Below are 15,917 nucleotides of genomic sequence, written 5' to 3' on the forward strand. Positions count from 1 at the left end.
AATCTCTGAAGTCCAGCCCACACTTAAAGGAACAATTAAGTTACAGTCCCTGTGAGGAGCATCCATCCATATATTTGAAATTCTCCTGTAAGAAGCATCTCCTCTCCCTGCTTATTTATTTATTCAACTGTTTATTTAAATCATTACGGACTTGTGCATGTTTATTTAATACTTTGGTTATAATCTTCGAACTGCAGTCACATAAAAGTATCACATTCTTAATGGTCCTTTCATTCAAAGGGTACAATTAAAAAAAAAAGTGTACAGAGGCACTTTCTAATACGTTGTCTCACAGAGAGGTACAGGACTCCTCTAAGCCTACCACCTCTCTCTGCCTGGTAGTGAAGAGGGTGCTAGCCAACCCTGTGGATACCCTTTGCAAGGATGAAGTATAAGAAGAAAAAAACTGCTAACTTTACTAACTTGTAATCTATTTTATCTAAACCCTAGTAATCTACAGTTAAGTCATATGTGTTTTCTATGTGGTATGTCTAAGTAAAGATTTACGTATTTTAGGATATTCTACTTGTCCCCAAATGTAGTAAGTTAAGCCTAAACTCTTAATTTTCAGGGTAATTATATAAAAATAAGGATGAAAAGCTTCTCCTCACCCAATCTCCTAAACTGTCTTATGGCCTGTCCAAATTCATCATCCTTACCAAAGATCCAGATAAAGAAATCACAATGTACTTACCAAACTTTTCAAATAAAATGCAATTAGTTTATGGTTCCTAATAGTGTTTTAGGAAGAAAAAAGATTTTTTTTAAATCATGAAAAACTGGGTAAACAGATTTTTAAAATGTTATTACAAAAAAAGTTGTCACTTAAGAGGTTAAAAAAATTTGGGAGTCTGGGTGGCTCAACTGGTTAAGCATCTGCCTTTGTCTCAGGTCATGATCCGGGGTCCTGGGATCGAGTACTGCAACAGGCTCCTTCTCAGTGGGAAGCCTGCTTCTCCCTCTGCCCCTGTCCCTGCTTGTGTGCTCTCTGTCAAATAAAATCTTAAAAAAGAAAAAAAAAAAGAGGTTTAAAAAATTTAGTAACATAGGGGTGCCTGGGTAGCTCAGTGGGTTAAAGCCTCTGCCTTTGGCTCAGGTCATGATCCTAGGGTCCTGGGATCGGGCCCCTACATCGGCCTCTCTGCTTGGCAGGGAGCCTGCAGAATTCTTCCTCTCTCTCTGCCTACTAGTGATCTCTGTCAAATAAATGGATTAAATCTTTTTAAAAAATTTAATAATATAAACACAGGATAGAAAAGTACTATGCAATTTCAGTGCAATGCTTGGGAACAAGGCAGGTCAGAAATAAAATATTTTAATATATGTAACAATTTTTTTAAAAAAATCAAATTCTTAAGCTCTGTAGTAGTGACTTTTTTAGCTGTAATTTTTGGCCTATTAGAGGTATGTGACAATAATCAAACTCCATAGGACTACATGCAAAAATTATGCAAATATACATATTTTTCTATAAGGGGATTATTGGATTCCTCAAAGAAATCTGTCATTTCCACCACTGCTCTATGGTGTTTCCCTACAGTGGCAATACTAACAAGTAAGGGCACCTGGGTGGCTCAGTCAGTTGAGCATCTGCCTTTTAATCAGGTCATGATGCAGGGGTCTTGGGATCAACCCCTTAGTGAGCCCTGAGTAGGGTTCCTTGCTCAGCAGGTAGTCTGCTTCTCCCTTGTCCTTTGCCCCTCCCCCCACTCATGCACTCTCTCTCTCTCTCACAAATAAAACCTTAAAAAAAAAAAAAAAATACTAACATGTAAAGAGGGTTCCTAAAGTCCCTAAGCCCCAGTGTTGGTCTCACCACAAAAAAGAGGATTGGGACAGGGAAGACCACACTACCATGTTTCCTTTGTGGGAATGCAGCTTTATGATTAAAGAGATTCTTATCAACAAGCTGTTAAAATACACTTTACTAGTAAACTTTGTATTACTCATATATACAAGACCCACCGTCAACAGGTTAGAGGTGGACATTTCTGCAATGTGGAAGAGTTGAGAACTCAGAGAAAGCAAAAGGAGATGAAAGAGAAAGAGTATAGCTACCTGAAGAAACATTAAATCAACTAAAACTATGAAGTTATTTAAGTAAAACCGATTTGGGAGACATGGGACAGTTTATGATGACCGTGGAAAGCCAATGCAAAGACAAAAGTAAGATTACTTTCAGTCAATCACAGGTGATATGTTTAGTCCTGTTTTCCATCAATCTCCCACAGGAGTTCATCTTTAGTGGAAAGGCCTGTTGTCATATGTGGGGGAGAGGTATTATTTTGCTCAATCTCACAGAGACAACTATACCAAATAATATAAAAATTATTACTTAGATTTAAGCAATGCTGACATTCTTCCATGATTACTTTCTCTCTTCTTAAACAATAAGGCTTTCCAGATATAGCTTAAGTTTTAGTCCTTCCATCCTTTCCCCATCCCACCACATCCAGACACAGCAGTCTGTAAAATTCCCACACTGGTTTTATCCTTCCAAAGTGGGCTCTATTTTCTAGCTTAAAAAAAAAAAAAAAAAAAAAAAAGAAAAGAAAAGAAAAAAACCACAGCCCCAAATAAATGTATTTTATTTACTATTCATTAAGAGTAACAACAAAAGACAGAAACCTGCAATGCCTTATGCAGTGCCCTTTAAAATAATTTGTATTATTAATCAAGGTCTTAAAATTTACATGGTAAACATATTGGGGAGAGACTGCTGTTTCCGTCTACAGAAAAATACTACATAGAGTCACATACTTGAGACCCAACCACTGGAATTCCCAGTGGCCTCTCCCTCCACTGAGCCTACTGCCTAGAAAAGCTTGTCTGGCTAAACACTGCCTTGCATATTTTCAAATCAGAGAGCACATGGAAACCTGCATGGAAGACAAATGTGAGTATCAACAGAGAAGATAAAGGTAATTAAGACTTAATACATAAATGAAGTGAAATGGGATTTGTTTCCAAACAATACTGAGAAGGAGGGGAAATGAAAGTACCTGAAAAAATAACTGGCTATGAACTCAGACCTGCTGAAGCTGGCTGATGGGTACATAGGGTTCCCTTATCCTAGTTCAGCCTGTATTTTAAATATTTCCCTTTATAAAAAGAAAAGTAATTTATCCCATAAGAAATGAACTGCCAAAATTAAGAACAAATATCCCAATACATGAATTATGTATGTCCCAACACACTTACTGGGGGCATTTATTTCCAAAAGTAGAAACCATATAAATGATTAGATTATTATGATTTTATGTGAAAGAGCAGTATCTGAAGTGCTATTTGAAATAGCTCAGTTTATCATATAAATGAAAACTGAACCAAGATTAGAAGCCAACATACAACAGGAATAAACACAATTCCTCCATCTATAATGCTCTAAGTCGTAAGCTTTAAATCATTTATTTTTCTTTTAATAAGGAGAAGAGAGGCACATACAGTGATGTGAGAAGAGAGGGGGTAAAGGGTTTTGGTGGACTGGCTGGGGAGAAATTTGACCATCAGAAAAACAAAATAGACACCTAAGAGGAAGTAAACATGTGTGGTGTTAGCTAATGACACTGTGTTAAGGAATACACTTTTAAGAACCTGAAAAAGCGGGTGATAAGGCCTAAACAGGGTGCAAGGGGCACTTTGCATTTTCCACCATGTCACCCCAGAAGTTTCCTGAGTTGATAATCAGCAAATGGTAAAGAATGGTAAGGTCTACCAAGTATTAAAATCTGATTTCATTAATAGTGCCTTATATCAGCCTCAAGAAAGTTTTAACTTAAACTTTTACAGACGAAGGCTAACCAGATCCTAGAAGTCCCCCTCAATCACTCTAATGGTTCTCTTCAGACCCAAGCCCCCGAGGATTAACCAAGTCACAACAACCCATAAGAAAAAAATTTCGAAGAACAAAAAGAAGGTGCCTGTGTGGTTCAGGTCATGATCCCAGTGTTTTGGAACTCTCCACAGTGTTTGGTTCCTGCTCCACAGGAAGCCTGCTTCTCCCTTCCCTGTCTCTCATGAATAAATGAATAAAATCTTAAAAAAGAAATGTTCTTCGACTTGTCATGAAGTACTTTAAATTCTGGGATTCTCTTATTTGATAACTTTTCCCGAGCGGACTAAGAAGAATCTTCTCCCACCCATGAGGTTTGTTGGGAGAAGGCAGAATGCAGACTCCAGTTTGTATCCTTACTGAACAATGGATCAAGCAGGAAGAGTGCTCCTCTAGAAAGTATCCTGGAATGGAGACCATCCTTTGATGGAGTATTTTGTATTTATAGTTTGAGATATTCTTTGGAGAGTTTAGGCACACTTCAACATTTATGAGAACTTACTACGCATTCCAGGAATTTTATTTACTACCCATAACAGTACTACTACATAGATATTACCATCTCCAGTTTGTGTATAACTCAAGTGCTATAACCTCTCCAAGGCTAGTAAGCCAAGCTGGGACAAGCCATACCTGATCTAAATCCAATGATCAAGTCCCTTTTTTCTCCACTACAGACTGTGTATGCACTATTAGAAAATTGACACCTGAGGACCTTTTTGTGGAATTTAAAAACTAAGAAGAGAATTTAAAAACGGAAGACAAAAAAGAAGAATTTACACATTCCCTATGGGGAAGATATATTTCCAAGTGTCTATCTGCAGAAATCTCTGAACAACTATTCCTCTTTGTAAAGGGCTAAGTATCCTACAGGATACATGTAGGTAGTGGGCATATAAAAGAAAAAAAAATTAACACTTACCATTGGTAGACAATAAAAACTGAGCAGCATTTTTCTGGGGTAACCACCTAATTTTGTTGATCTTTTCTTCTATTTCTAAACTTTTCAAGTAGTCAAACTCTGGTTCATGGCTCTGAAAGGTGCTGTAAACATTATATTCTCCTCTGCTATGAGACTGGATTTTGTTCTAAAATGGAAACAAAAATATTTGGACCACTGTTGAAAAATATTTCAAAAAATAAACATGCAATCAATTCCAACAGACCCTGTAAAATGCTGGTTAATTACTTGCAACTTAAATACAATTATATTGTTTTTTATATTTAAGGCCTTCAAGGAATAAATAAAAAAGCTCCCCTCAAAAAGGGAAAAGCTAAATAAAGCCTAATAACAGTTACGCCCAATTCAATAGGAAAAGTGACATTAAAATATGATCATTTCAATGAATACTGTTACGCTGAAAAGAAATTTAAAAAAGTGAAAAAAATACGATCATTTGATTATTAATTTACCATTATTTTAATACATAGTAGAGAACTATTTAAAAAAATCTAAGCATCCTTAATGAGGGAGCACATCTGAAAAGTTAAGATTAAATAAAATTAATAAAAAGGGAAGATTAAGTAAGATAAGCGTGTCAGAATCAGCTAGCCACAGCACTCTTTCTCCACCCATTTTAGGGTCAATCAGTTATTTATTATGATGTATTGTCCTTGTCTTCCTTTTTCATGCCTGCCTTTAGGTCATTTCACTGCTGAAAAATTCTTTAATTTAAGAGCTCTCATCAATGTAATGGCATTATCTGACCCTGACTTCCCACCCCAAAGACCACTGTTACAGAGCTCTGTTACTCACTGAAGACCACATTCAGCATTACCCAGCCAACCTCATTCCACAAACCCGTCAACAATTGCTTCCCCTCCTTAAGTCTGCCTTTTTATGAGCCTAGCACACACTGATTTCTTTCATTTAGTTATCAGTGTGAGTGAATACAGTTTAAGCTATTGGACTACTTGTGAACTTCTTCAGTTAACACTAATACCTTTGCAAAAGTGAGAATGAGAACCATGAAAGAATTTCATCTTTTCAACCTATTACCACATAACTAAAAATCTTTCCATCAAAAACATTAAAAGTCTAGTTCTAAGAACCTATGGGAAAACAGTTTATAAAGGAAAGAGATTACTGACAGTCAATTACTTTAAAGTAAAAGTGAATTATCAAGTGAAATGTTTACAATTACCTGATTATAAGAATGGCTCATTAGTTATTGTTCTCCATATAGAAAGAAAACCTTATCGAATCATCATCTTAAAACCATGTTTTAGGGTTTTTTTCCCCCAGTAGTCTGATTACTGAGTTTGCCAATATAAAGAATGTAGGGCATACCATAAAACAATCCACACTGCGGATTCAAACCTTAGTCTCATTATCATACTTTCACACCAAATCAAATAACCCTATCTATTAAATATATATATGCTAATATTGCTTTAGAAGAAATTCCATAAGCCTTCTATGGAAAAATTGCTGTTTTAGAAGGTTTGTCATACAGATGTTGGCGAGGATGCAGAGGAAGGAGAACCCTCTCTCACACTGCTTGTGGGACTGCAAGCTGGTGCAACCACTCTGGAAAACAGTATGGAGGTTCCTAAGAAAGTTGAAAATAGACCAACCCTATGACCCAGCAATCACATTACTGGGTGGGTATTTACCCCAAAGATACAAATGTAGTAATCCAAAGAAGCACCTACGCCCCAATCCATCGATAGATAAATGAATAAAGAAGATGGGATATATATACAAGGGAATATAATGCAGCCATCAAAAAACCTGACATCTTGCCATTTGCAACTATGTGGATGGAACTGGAGGGTATTATAATAAGTGAGATAAGTCAATCAGAGAAAGACAATGGTATGATCTCACTGATGTGTAGAATCTGTAGGATCATAGGGGACGAGAGGAAAAAATGAACACAAACCAGACAGGGAGACAAACCATAAGAGACTTTTACTCTCAGGAAACAAATGGAGGGCTGCTGAGGTGCAGGCAGTTAAGAAGGATGGGGTGGCCAGGTGATGGACACTGGGAAGGATATGTGTTGTGGTAAACACTGTGTATTGTGTAAGACTGATGAATCACAGACCTGTACCCCTGAAACAAATAATACATTATACGTAAATAAACAGTTTGTCATGTTATTCTCCAAAAAATCTATAGTAGCAATTTGATTTTTAGCATGAATGCTATGTTTTGAATTTAAACAAGAAACTATGGTACTATGTACACATTAGGTTCTAGAAGTATGGAGACTGAAAAACACAACAGCATCTCTACCTTCAAGTAACTTATGTAAGTTAAACTTTAAAGTAGAAATTAAGGTCCACATAACTTGGTAAAGAACTAAGGGCAAGCACATATAGTTCTATATGTAAAAACTATCTATATGGGTCACAACATAAAAGTAAGAAAAGCACAAACATATGAACATATCTTCTAAAACAGAAAAGAAAAAAACACCATCACCCTAAAGACTCAATAATTACTACATGGGTCTAAACATGATCTATTACAGAAAACAAAATGAAACCACTGAGGTGATTAACAGTCTTAATAAGAAGCACTGTTGCTTTTCAACAGAAAAAAAATACATCACAGAAGATGAAAGTTATGTCTACAAAGTTAAAAATGCCAGGCTGGGCTCATGTATTAGCATCCACACCCCTAAAACCCCACTAAAATTACAGTGAAAGAATTTTTAAAGACAAATCAACAAGAACAAAGAACAGCAGCAAAAATGACAGCAGCAGTAACAAAAAGCAGCCATAAAAGAGACGCATAAATGGAGACTGGCTTAGTGAACTGCAGAGAACTGTGAGCTTTTGCCTTAAGTGAGCAATCAGATTCTGCCTAAAACTAGGAGGGATGCGTTTATATTATTGTAGTGATCATGACAGAGAGTTTAAGTGCAGACGAAGTACCGTGAGCAAAATATGAAGAAAAGAAAATATAATTCCCTGTTCTTAACACTGTGCCCCAAAAAATGCATCATAGAATGCTTTTTTGTTTTAAAAATTCTCCTACGTAGAGAATCGACACATTGTAGAAATGGTGCATATTTGTGTTTTCTTGCATAGCTGTTTCCAACTCCCTTTATCGGAGGTTGTTATGACCACTAAGAACTTACGTTCTTAGGCAATCTCTTTATAGAATTATATATACATCTAAATAAAATATTTTTATATATGAAAATAAATAAAATAAATTTAGAAGTGCTTTATCCTTCAATACATGTAATAGTACCTGGCATAACAGACATTAAATAGGTGACCAAAAAGAATAAAAGCTGGTGCTGGTATGGTAAAGGGGGTTGGAATTAACCCAGTAATTAGAGTATAGTGCAGGAATCAGAAGAAATGGGTTAGAGGTACATATAGTAAGACAAAAGGATCTTGAAAACATAGCTCTTCGTTTAAAAAAGTAGGATATTGAATGAGATGTGAGATACAGTATTTTTCCTATATACTGAAAACACACAGTACAAAAAAAAATGAAATCACACATTTCAACAAACAAAATTCATAAATACATAAAAGATACTATACCATGACCAAGTTTTAAAACAAAGTAATGAAGACAGCATGGTACTCACACAGTACTGACAAATAAACCAATGGAATAGAATAAAAGGCCCAGAAAATAGCCCTGAATTACAACAAAGTAGCACTGATGAACCAGGATGGTCTTACCATTAAATGGTTTTGGTTAATTTGCTATTCATATGTAAAAAAATGAACCTCAGGGCACCTGGGTGGCTCAGTGGGTTAAAGCCTCTGCATTAGGCTCGGGTCATGATCTCAGGGTCCTGGGATAGAGCCCTACATCGGCTCTCTGCTCTGCAGGGAGCCTGCTTCCCTCTCTCTCTCTACTTGTTATCTCTCTCTCTCTCTGTCAAATACATGGATAAAATCTTTAAGAGAAAGAAAGGAAGGAAGGAAATGAACCCTGACCCCTGCTACCTCAAACCAGTAATAAAAATTGATTCTAGGTGAATCAGAAATACAAATATAGGGGCGTCTGGGTGGCTCAGTGGGTTAAAGCCTCTGCCTTCGGCTCGGGTCATGATCCCAGGGTCCTGGGATCCAGCCCCGCATTGGGCTCTCTGCTCGGCAGGGAACCTGCTTCCCTTCCTCTCTCTGCCTGCCTCTCCGCCTACTTGTGATCTCTGTCAAGTAAGTAAATAAAATCTCTAAAAAAAATACAAATATAAATGTTTAATAATCAGGTTCTAGGACAACAATGTCCAATACAGCTTTCTATAGTGGTAACAGTCTCTTTCTGTGTTGTCCAATACGGTTGCCACTAACCACATGTTGTTTTATGAATGTGGTTACTGTGACTCAGGTAATAAACCTGAAATTTTATTTAATTTTAATTAATCAGAATTTAAATAGTTGCATGGAGCAAGTAACTACCATATTAGACAAGCACACGTCTAAAAGATCTGGCACATTATGTCTTCCCGGACCTTGGTGCAGAGAAGTATTTCTGATACAAGGCAGAAAAAGCAGTAAGTTCAAGGAAATCACTGATAAACTGTACTGTGTTATTCTACTAATAACCTCTATTTACCAAAATCCACCACTGAGGAAAGGGAAAAGGTAAGACACAGAGTGAAAAATTCTTCCAACAAATTGTAATTAAAATTACAGTATGATATACTCAAAACCTCCAAAAATATTTGAAATTTTAAAAAGACTGACAATAATGAAGCATTGGCAAAGATGTGGAACAGACATAATTTTCATATATTGTTCATGAGAATAAAACTGGCAGAACCACTTCTTACTCTTCTGTCTACCCCATGACATAATTTTATGCATGACTAATTACCAAAAAACATAATCAGGAATATTCATAGCTGCATTTATTAACAGCCACAAACTGAAATAACCAAAATGTACACTTATACAACATAATGGATAAACTGTAACACAGCAATACAAAAGAAATTATACAGCAATGAATGTGAGCAAATTACTTCTATACAAAGGTAATACTGAGACAAAAGGCCAGACCCAACACTTACTGTCTGATTCTATTTACAGAAAGTTCTAAAACTATAGATTAAACTAAGTGTTAGAAGACAGGCTTATAAATAGGCTTATAGGGGGAGGAAGCAGAAATTAGTGACTTGGAAGGGGAATGAGAAGGGTTATGTAGAAGGGCAGGAAGTTCTATCTCTTTTTTTTTTAAGATTTATGTATTTCTTTGAGAGACAGAGAGCACACACACGTTGAGTGGGTGGAAGGGCAGAGGGAGAGAGAATCTCAAGCAGACTCCCCACCGAGCACAGAGTCCCACTTGGGGCTCAATCTCACGACCCACAAGATCATGACCTCAGCCAAAATCACAAGCTGGACACTTAACTGACTGAACCACCCAGGTGGTCCATCTCTTTCTTGACCTAGACATCTGCTGTGTAATAATCTACTAATGCTTTGTGTGCTTTTTTGAGTATATTTCAATAAAGTGTAAAAATAAATATAGCACACAAAAGGTGCAGCCATTTTGAAAACAGTACCAGGGAATGATTTTGTGAAATAAAACTACCCTGTGATCCAGCATTAGGTACGTATATGAAAGCACTGAAAACAGGATCTCAAAGAGATTATTCACAACAGCCATGTGGTGGAAGCAAACTAAATGTTCACTGATGGACAAATGAATAAAGAAAATGTGACATACAAACACACATGATTATTATTCAGCCTTATAAAAAGGAACTCCTGTCATACGCTACAACTTAGAGGAACCAGGAGGAAATAATTCCAAATCAAACAATCCAGGCAGATAAAGACAAATACTTCATGATTCCACTTATATGAGGTTATTTAAAGTAGCCAATTCATAGAAACAGCAAGTGAGAATGGTGGTTGCCAGGGGCTGGGAGGAAAAAGAGGACAGGAGTTGTTCAGTGGTTACAGAGTTTCAGTCATGCAGGGCTGGGGGGTAGTTTCTAGGTATCTGTTGTACAACAACATATACATGGTTGGCAATGCTGTATCATATAGTTGGAAACGGTTGAAAAGTTCCATGTTATAGAATATTTTGCTAGAGCTGAGTAAGAATTCGGCACACAAAAACAAAATACATATTTACAAGAACACACTGAAATGATTATCCACATAAGGAGCAGGTGATGTGCAAAGTTATGTGCGTCTGCACACCTATGTGCACAGGTTCATTTCCTTGAAGAGAGGACCATGCTATGGTATGTCATGCACTCTAGTAGGCTCCTGAGGTTTAAGCAAACCAAAACAAAATTTATAAAACAATAATAAAATTCAATGGTGTTAGAACCAACCAACCATTGGACAAGAGGACTGGAGCTTCATTTCTTTTTTTTTTTTTTTTTAAAGATTTTATTTATTTATTTGACAGATAGAAATCACAAGTAGGGAGAGAGGCAGGCAGAGAGAGAGAGAGGAGGAAGCAGGCTCCCTGCCAAGCAGAGAGCCCGATGCAGGGCTCGGTCCCAGGACCCTGGGATCATGACCTGAGCGAAAGGCAGAGGCTTTAACCCACTGAGCCACCCAGGCGCCCCTGGAGCTTCATTTCTTATACAAAAGTATATTCCAGAAGGAAAAATTAAATTCTTAAAAAGAAGTAAAAGCACCAAAATGAAAGAACAATGGTGAATTTCTATGTATCTTGACAGTGAAAAAGAACTTTTTAGTATAAATCACAAGCAAAGCTCAGAGAAAGGCTGATATCTAACTTAAAAAATAAATATTTAAAGGTTAAAAGAAGCATACTAGCAAGAAAAATTATATCTTATGATAGCAGGTTACGGTCTTTCATGTATAAAAAGTCCTTAAAAATCACTAGGAAAAATATTAACACCTTTCCTTGAAAGATGGCAAAGGTCAAAAGTTGGCAATTTTTATAAAAAATGGTGAGGTGTTTATGTATAACTGATCATCAGTAATCAAAATTAAGAAATAATGTTTTGTCTCTTAAACTGAATAAAAAAAATTTAATGTTTCTCAAAATTATGGGCAAAATTATATACTACTAGCAGACGTATAAATTTTTACAGCCTTTCTGGATAATTTGTTAATACTTACTGAAAGCCTTAAAAAATACAGATACTCAACAATTCCACTTCAAAGTATAATATATGCAAAGATGTATCAACTTAATGCATATACACCCTCAATGTCCATCAAGTGAGTTATGAAATACTACAGAGCCAACTACATTCAATGGCAAACCAATGTTTCTCAACCATATTAGCTTAGGCACAACTCTTCCTGGTACCCATTCTCTGCGGTGCCCACAAGCTGCATTTTTATTGGCACTTCTGTCACTTAAGTTATAAAAACAGACTGGATATATTCTTCCAACTACACATATATTCCTTTCCTTTCAAAAGTTGTACAGTCTCATCACTTCACTTAGATTAACCTGAGTAAACATCAATATATACAAAAACTGCAAGTTACAGAATGACATATTCAACATGATTCTCTCTCATTCTGCAAAACAGTAACAAAAACACCCAGAACACGCACAAATTGGTTTTTACTCATGTGATGGGATGATTTTGGATTTTTATCTTTTTCTTTGTGAAAATGATACATTTTTTCGTATTTTCCATGATAAACAAATCAAGTATAATGAATTAAAAATAATCTTGGAAAAGAACATCACCTGACAGTCCATTAACAGTTAATTCTAAATATAAATAACTTGACTGTGCTTTTACTAACTTCCTCCTTTTTAGATGAAACTGAAAATGTAGGATTTCTTCTGCTCCTTAAACAATACATAAGTTTTAGTAAAAATTAACTACTTTACTTTAATCATCATATAAATGAGAATGGGTATTTTTTAAGCTTCCAAACAGAACACTACTAAAACTTAGTTACTGTTTAGTAATGCTACTTTAATCTTACGTTTGTCAGAGAATCATTTGTTTCTATTTCAAAGTAGTTTAAGGAGTTTTAGAGACTTGTGAAAAGGACCATTTAGGGACAGTGAGATAAATGGCAGAAAACAAAATCAATTTATATCTGATAACAAGCCACTATCAGTGAAAACAAGTGGAACTTTCTAGAATAAATCAAAACACAACACTATCAATGATGTAAATAGAAACAAAAAAAGAAATTTCAAACATTTTCTAACTGATCACAGTAACAGTGACAGTGGCAGAATACCTCAAGATTTTGCAGGAACTTACTAAATTATATTCAGTAAGTTGTGCCCCTTCACGGAGTGCCTACTATATACATACTATACTAAGAAACATGCACTTTATAGACAACTTATTAGACTCTTAAGGAGTTGAGTTTCTCTAATACAAGATTCAGCAGATGGATCCCACTTAAAGTTAGATTTTTTAAAAAAAAAGGGGGGGGGAATAATTCTACTAGTTTTGTGTGTTTTTACCTCACAGATTCATTAAATATAAAATCTTCAGACCTCAATTTCCTCACCTGTTAAACAGAATTTATCCTACCTTTGGTGTGACAGGGCAGTTATGAGAATTAAAAGAGAAAGTGAGTAATGTTGAAGTATCAGTTTTTCTTCCAGATAGACAGGAAGTCCAATCAATCCACATCATGCAGTTTAGAAACAACATGATACAGCTGAACATATAATGGCCTCGAAATCAAGGAGCCTTAAGTCAGTTTCTCAAATTAGGAAACCTCCAACACGCTTTATTCTGACCAAGTCATTTATTTTGAAAAGAACATAAAGAGATATATGAGAAAGAAAGAACTTCAATGAATTTCAAAACCTGTCTATACAACTCAATTACAATACAGGAAAAATGAGGGGAGAATGGGTGGCTCCGTCGGTTAAGCATGTGCCTTCAGCTCAAGTCACGCACGATCCCAAGGGTCCTTGGATCGACCCCCGTGTCGGGCTCCCAGCTCAGCAGAGAGCCTGCCTCTCCCTCACCCTTTGCTGCTCCCCCTGCTTGTGCTCCCTCTCTGTCAAAAAATAAATAAAATCTTTAAAAAAAAAAAAAAGTTGTTTCATAAAGATACATTTAAAACAATCACTGTGATAAGATTTTCAATAATTATGTTGGAATCACCTGCCTTTCAATTTGGGAGTGGGCACAGAAAGTAGAGGAGGGGAAGATCCTGAAATTGTATTAATTAGGGTAATAAATTTCAACCAGATAATGAACTGAAATGGGACAAATGAAATGTGAGTAAATGTCTAAATAATTCAGAGGCAGGAAAGCAACAACAAAAACAAAAAAGTGAACACAAGTTAAAGGCAGTCAATCTACAAAACTGAAAAACACAGCCTCATGAAAACACTTGTTTTCCTCAAAACATGTGGCCTATAAGAATCATTGTTAACAAACACACCAACAAAAAAACAGGGCATAGAGCAAACAATTTTAAGAACTCCAAGTATTAAGAGGTTAGGTAAAACTAAAACTCAGTAAAAAAATACGTTTTCAACTATCAATCTGTTTATTTATCTCTACTGAGAAATTTCTGGTTGAAGTATAAATCAATAAAATTTACTAAAAGAGATCTGGCCAATATGACTAAAAATGTTCACAACCTTAGATCCAGCTACTTAAATTCTACAATGTTCTAAAAGCAGTAATAAATTCTTCAAAGATTCCACCAGAAGAATGTTTTTAAAGCTTCATTTATGATAGAAAACAAAAAATGAACAGAAAACAAGAAATAAAACACTCTAGTTAGTATCTAAAAATAAAGACTACATTAAATAGTAAATGAAATCAGTAATGGAATACCATATAATCATTAAAAATGATGGTTCAGAATCTTTAATGACATGAAAGGTCTTTACATACATTATGCAAGGGAGAAAAAAACCATACTACCCTAAATATATTATAACATCATTTTAGAAAGATAAACTTAAAAACATACCACAAGTGTGTGTGTGTTTGTTTGGTGGTTGTAGATATTTTCTTTGCACCTTGTCCTTATTTCCTGAATTATCTACAATGAGTATGATGACCTTTTTTTTAAGATTGTGTTTATTTATTTGAGATAGAGGGATAACACAGAAGGAGAGGGAGCAGCAGACTCTCCCCTGAGCAGGGAATCCGACTTGGGGCTTGATCCCAGGACCATGACCTAAGCCAAAGGCACACATCCAATCGACAGCCACCTAGGCATCCCCATGACTTTTTAATTAGAGGTAAAAAATTACTTAGGAGAAAAAACATGTATGATGTTGAGGAGACGATAGAAGAGGGAAGAAAAAGTAAATTCTAAAATTACTGGGTATTATTAGTTTCATAGATTTTGATCTGTTTGTTGCTGTTGGAATTTGGGGAGGACAATATAAGAAATATGGTTAACTCAAATTTCTGGGCCAGCAGGTGAAGTGGAAAAGTAATTTTACTTTAATAGGCCAAAATATCCTTTCAAGATTTAATCTAGTGTTAAGAAAAATAACACTTAAAAGAATCCTACTTTGTCTAACAGTTGTTTAGTGACAATCATTCTGACAAGCTCAGCAATCAGCAAAGGTACTTTAAATGATAATCTACTTTTGAAAAATGTAATATTCTAAATGAGATAGAACCTCAAAAGTTAAAAGGTAGTTGCTAAGTGTGTGACAGCTGGTTGGACAGAAATGTGGTGACAGACAGATGAACGAGTGATGACAGACAGATGAACGAATTGCTGCATGAATCCATGAACAAACAGAAATGAAGACTACAACTTCTCCAGGTATTTAAACTCTCAATTCAAACTCTTTTTAATTTTTCCCTCCTTAAGCCTACTACAGAGAAGACATCATTCATTAACGGCTACTATTAAAAAGCTAAGATCCAGTACTTTCCTCATTATTATAAAGGGATAAACCTGATTTTCCTATGTGATTTACTTAGCGGAGACAGATTTTTTTCATTTGTTGAAAACAATACTCAACATTGTGGGTATTCTAACAATTTATACAGAATTAGCTTTTACGCACCTTCACTAGCTGTGTGATCTTAGAAAAGTTAATTATCTTCTCTGATCTCAAGTCATTTATAAATTGGTGATACACTAAGACACAGATACGAGGTATGCATACATCTTCACTATTTTGCTGTGAAGATAATAATTAAGATTTAGCGACCTTGGCAGGCCTGGCACAAAAACTATTGTTGCTATACCC

The 15,917-nt window shown here is 35.7% G+C and overlaps 1 protein-coding gene across 2 annotated transcripts in view; it reads right to left on the reverse strand.

Annotated features, from left to right (window-relative positions):
• PPP2R2A (protein phosphatase 2 regulatory subunit Balpha) overlaps positions 1–15,917 on the reverse strand; it is a 93,682-nt gene that overhangs the window by 11,965 nt on the left and 65,800 nt on the right. For both annotated transcript variants that reach the window (XM_045991553.1, XM_045991562.1), the window contains one exon: positions 4,755–4,920. In XM_045991553.1, coding sequence (XP_045847509.1) covers positions 4,755–4,920 — 166 coding nt within the window. The remainder of the gene's footprint in view (positions 1–4,754; positions 4,921–15,917) is intronic.

This window comes from Meles meles, chromosome 2, assembly GCF_922984935.1.
Source record: "Meles meles chromosome 2, mMelMel3.1 paternal haplotype, whole genome shotgun sequence".
Lineage (NCBI taxonomy): Eukaryota > Metazoa > Chordata > Mammalia > Carnivora > Mustelidae > Meles > Meles meles.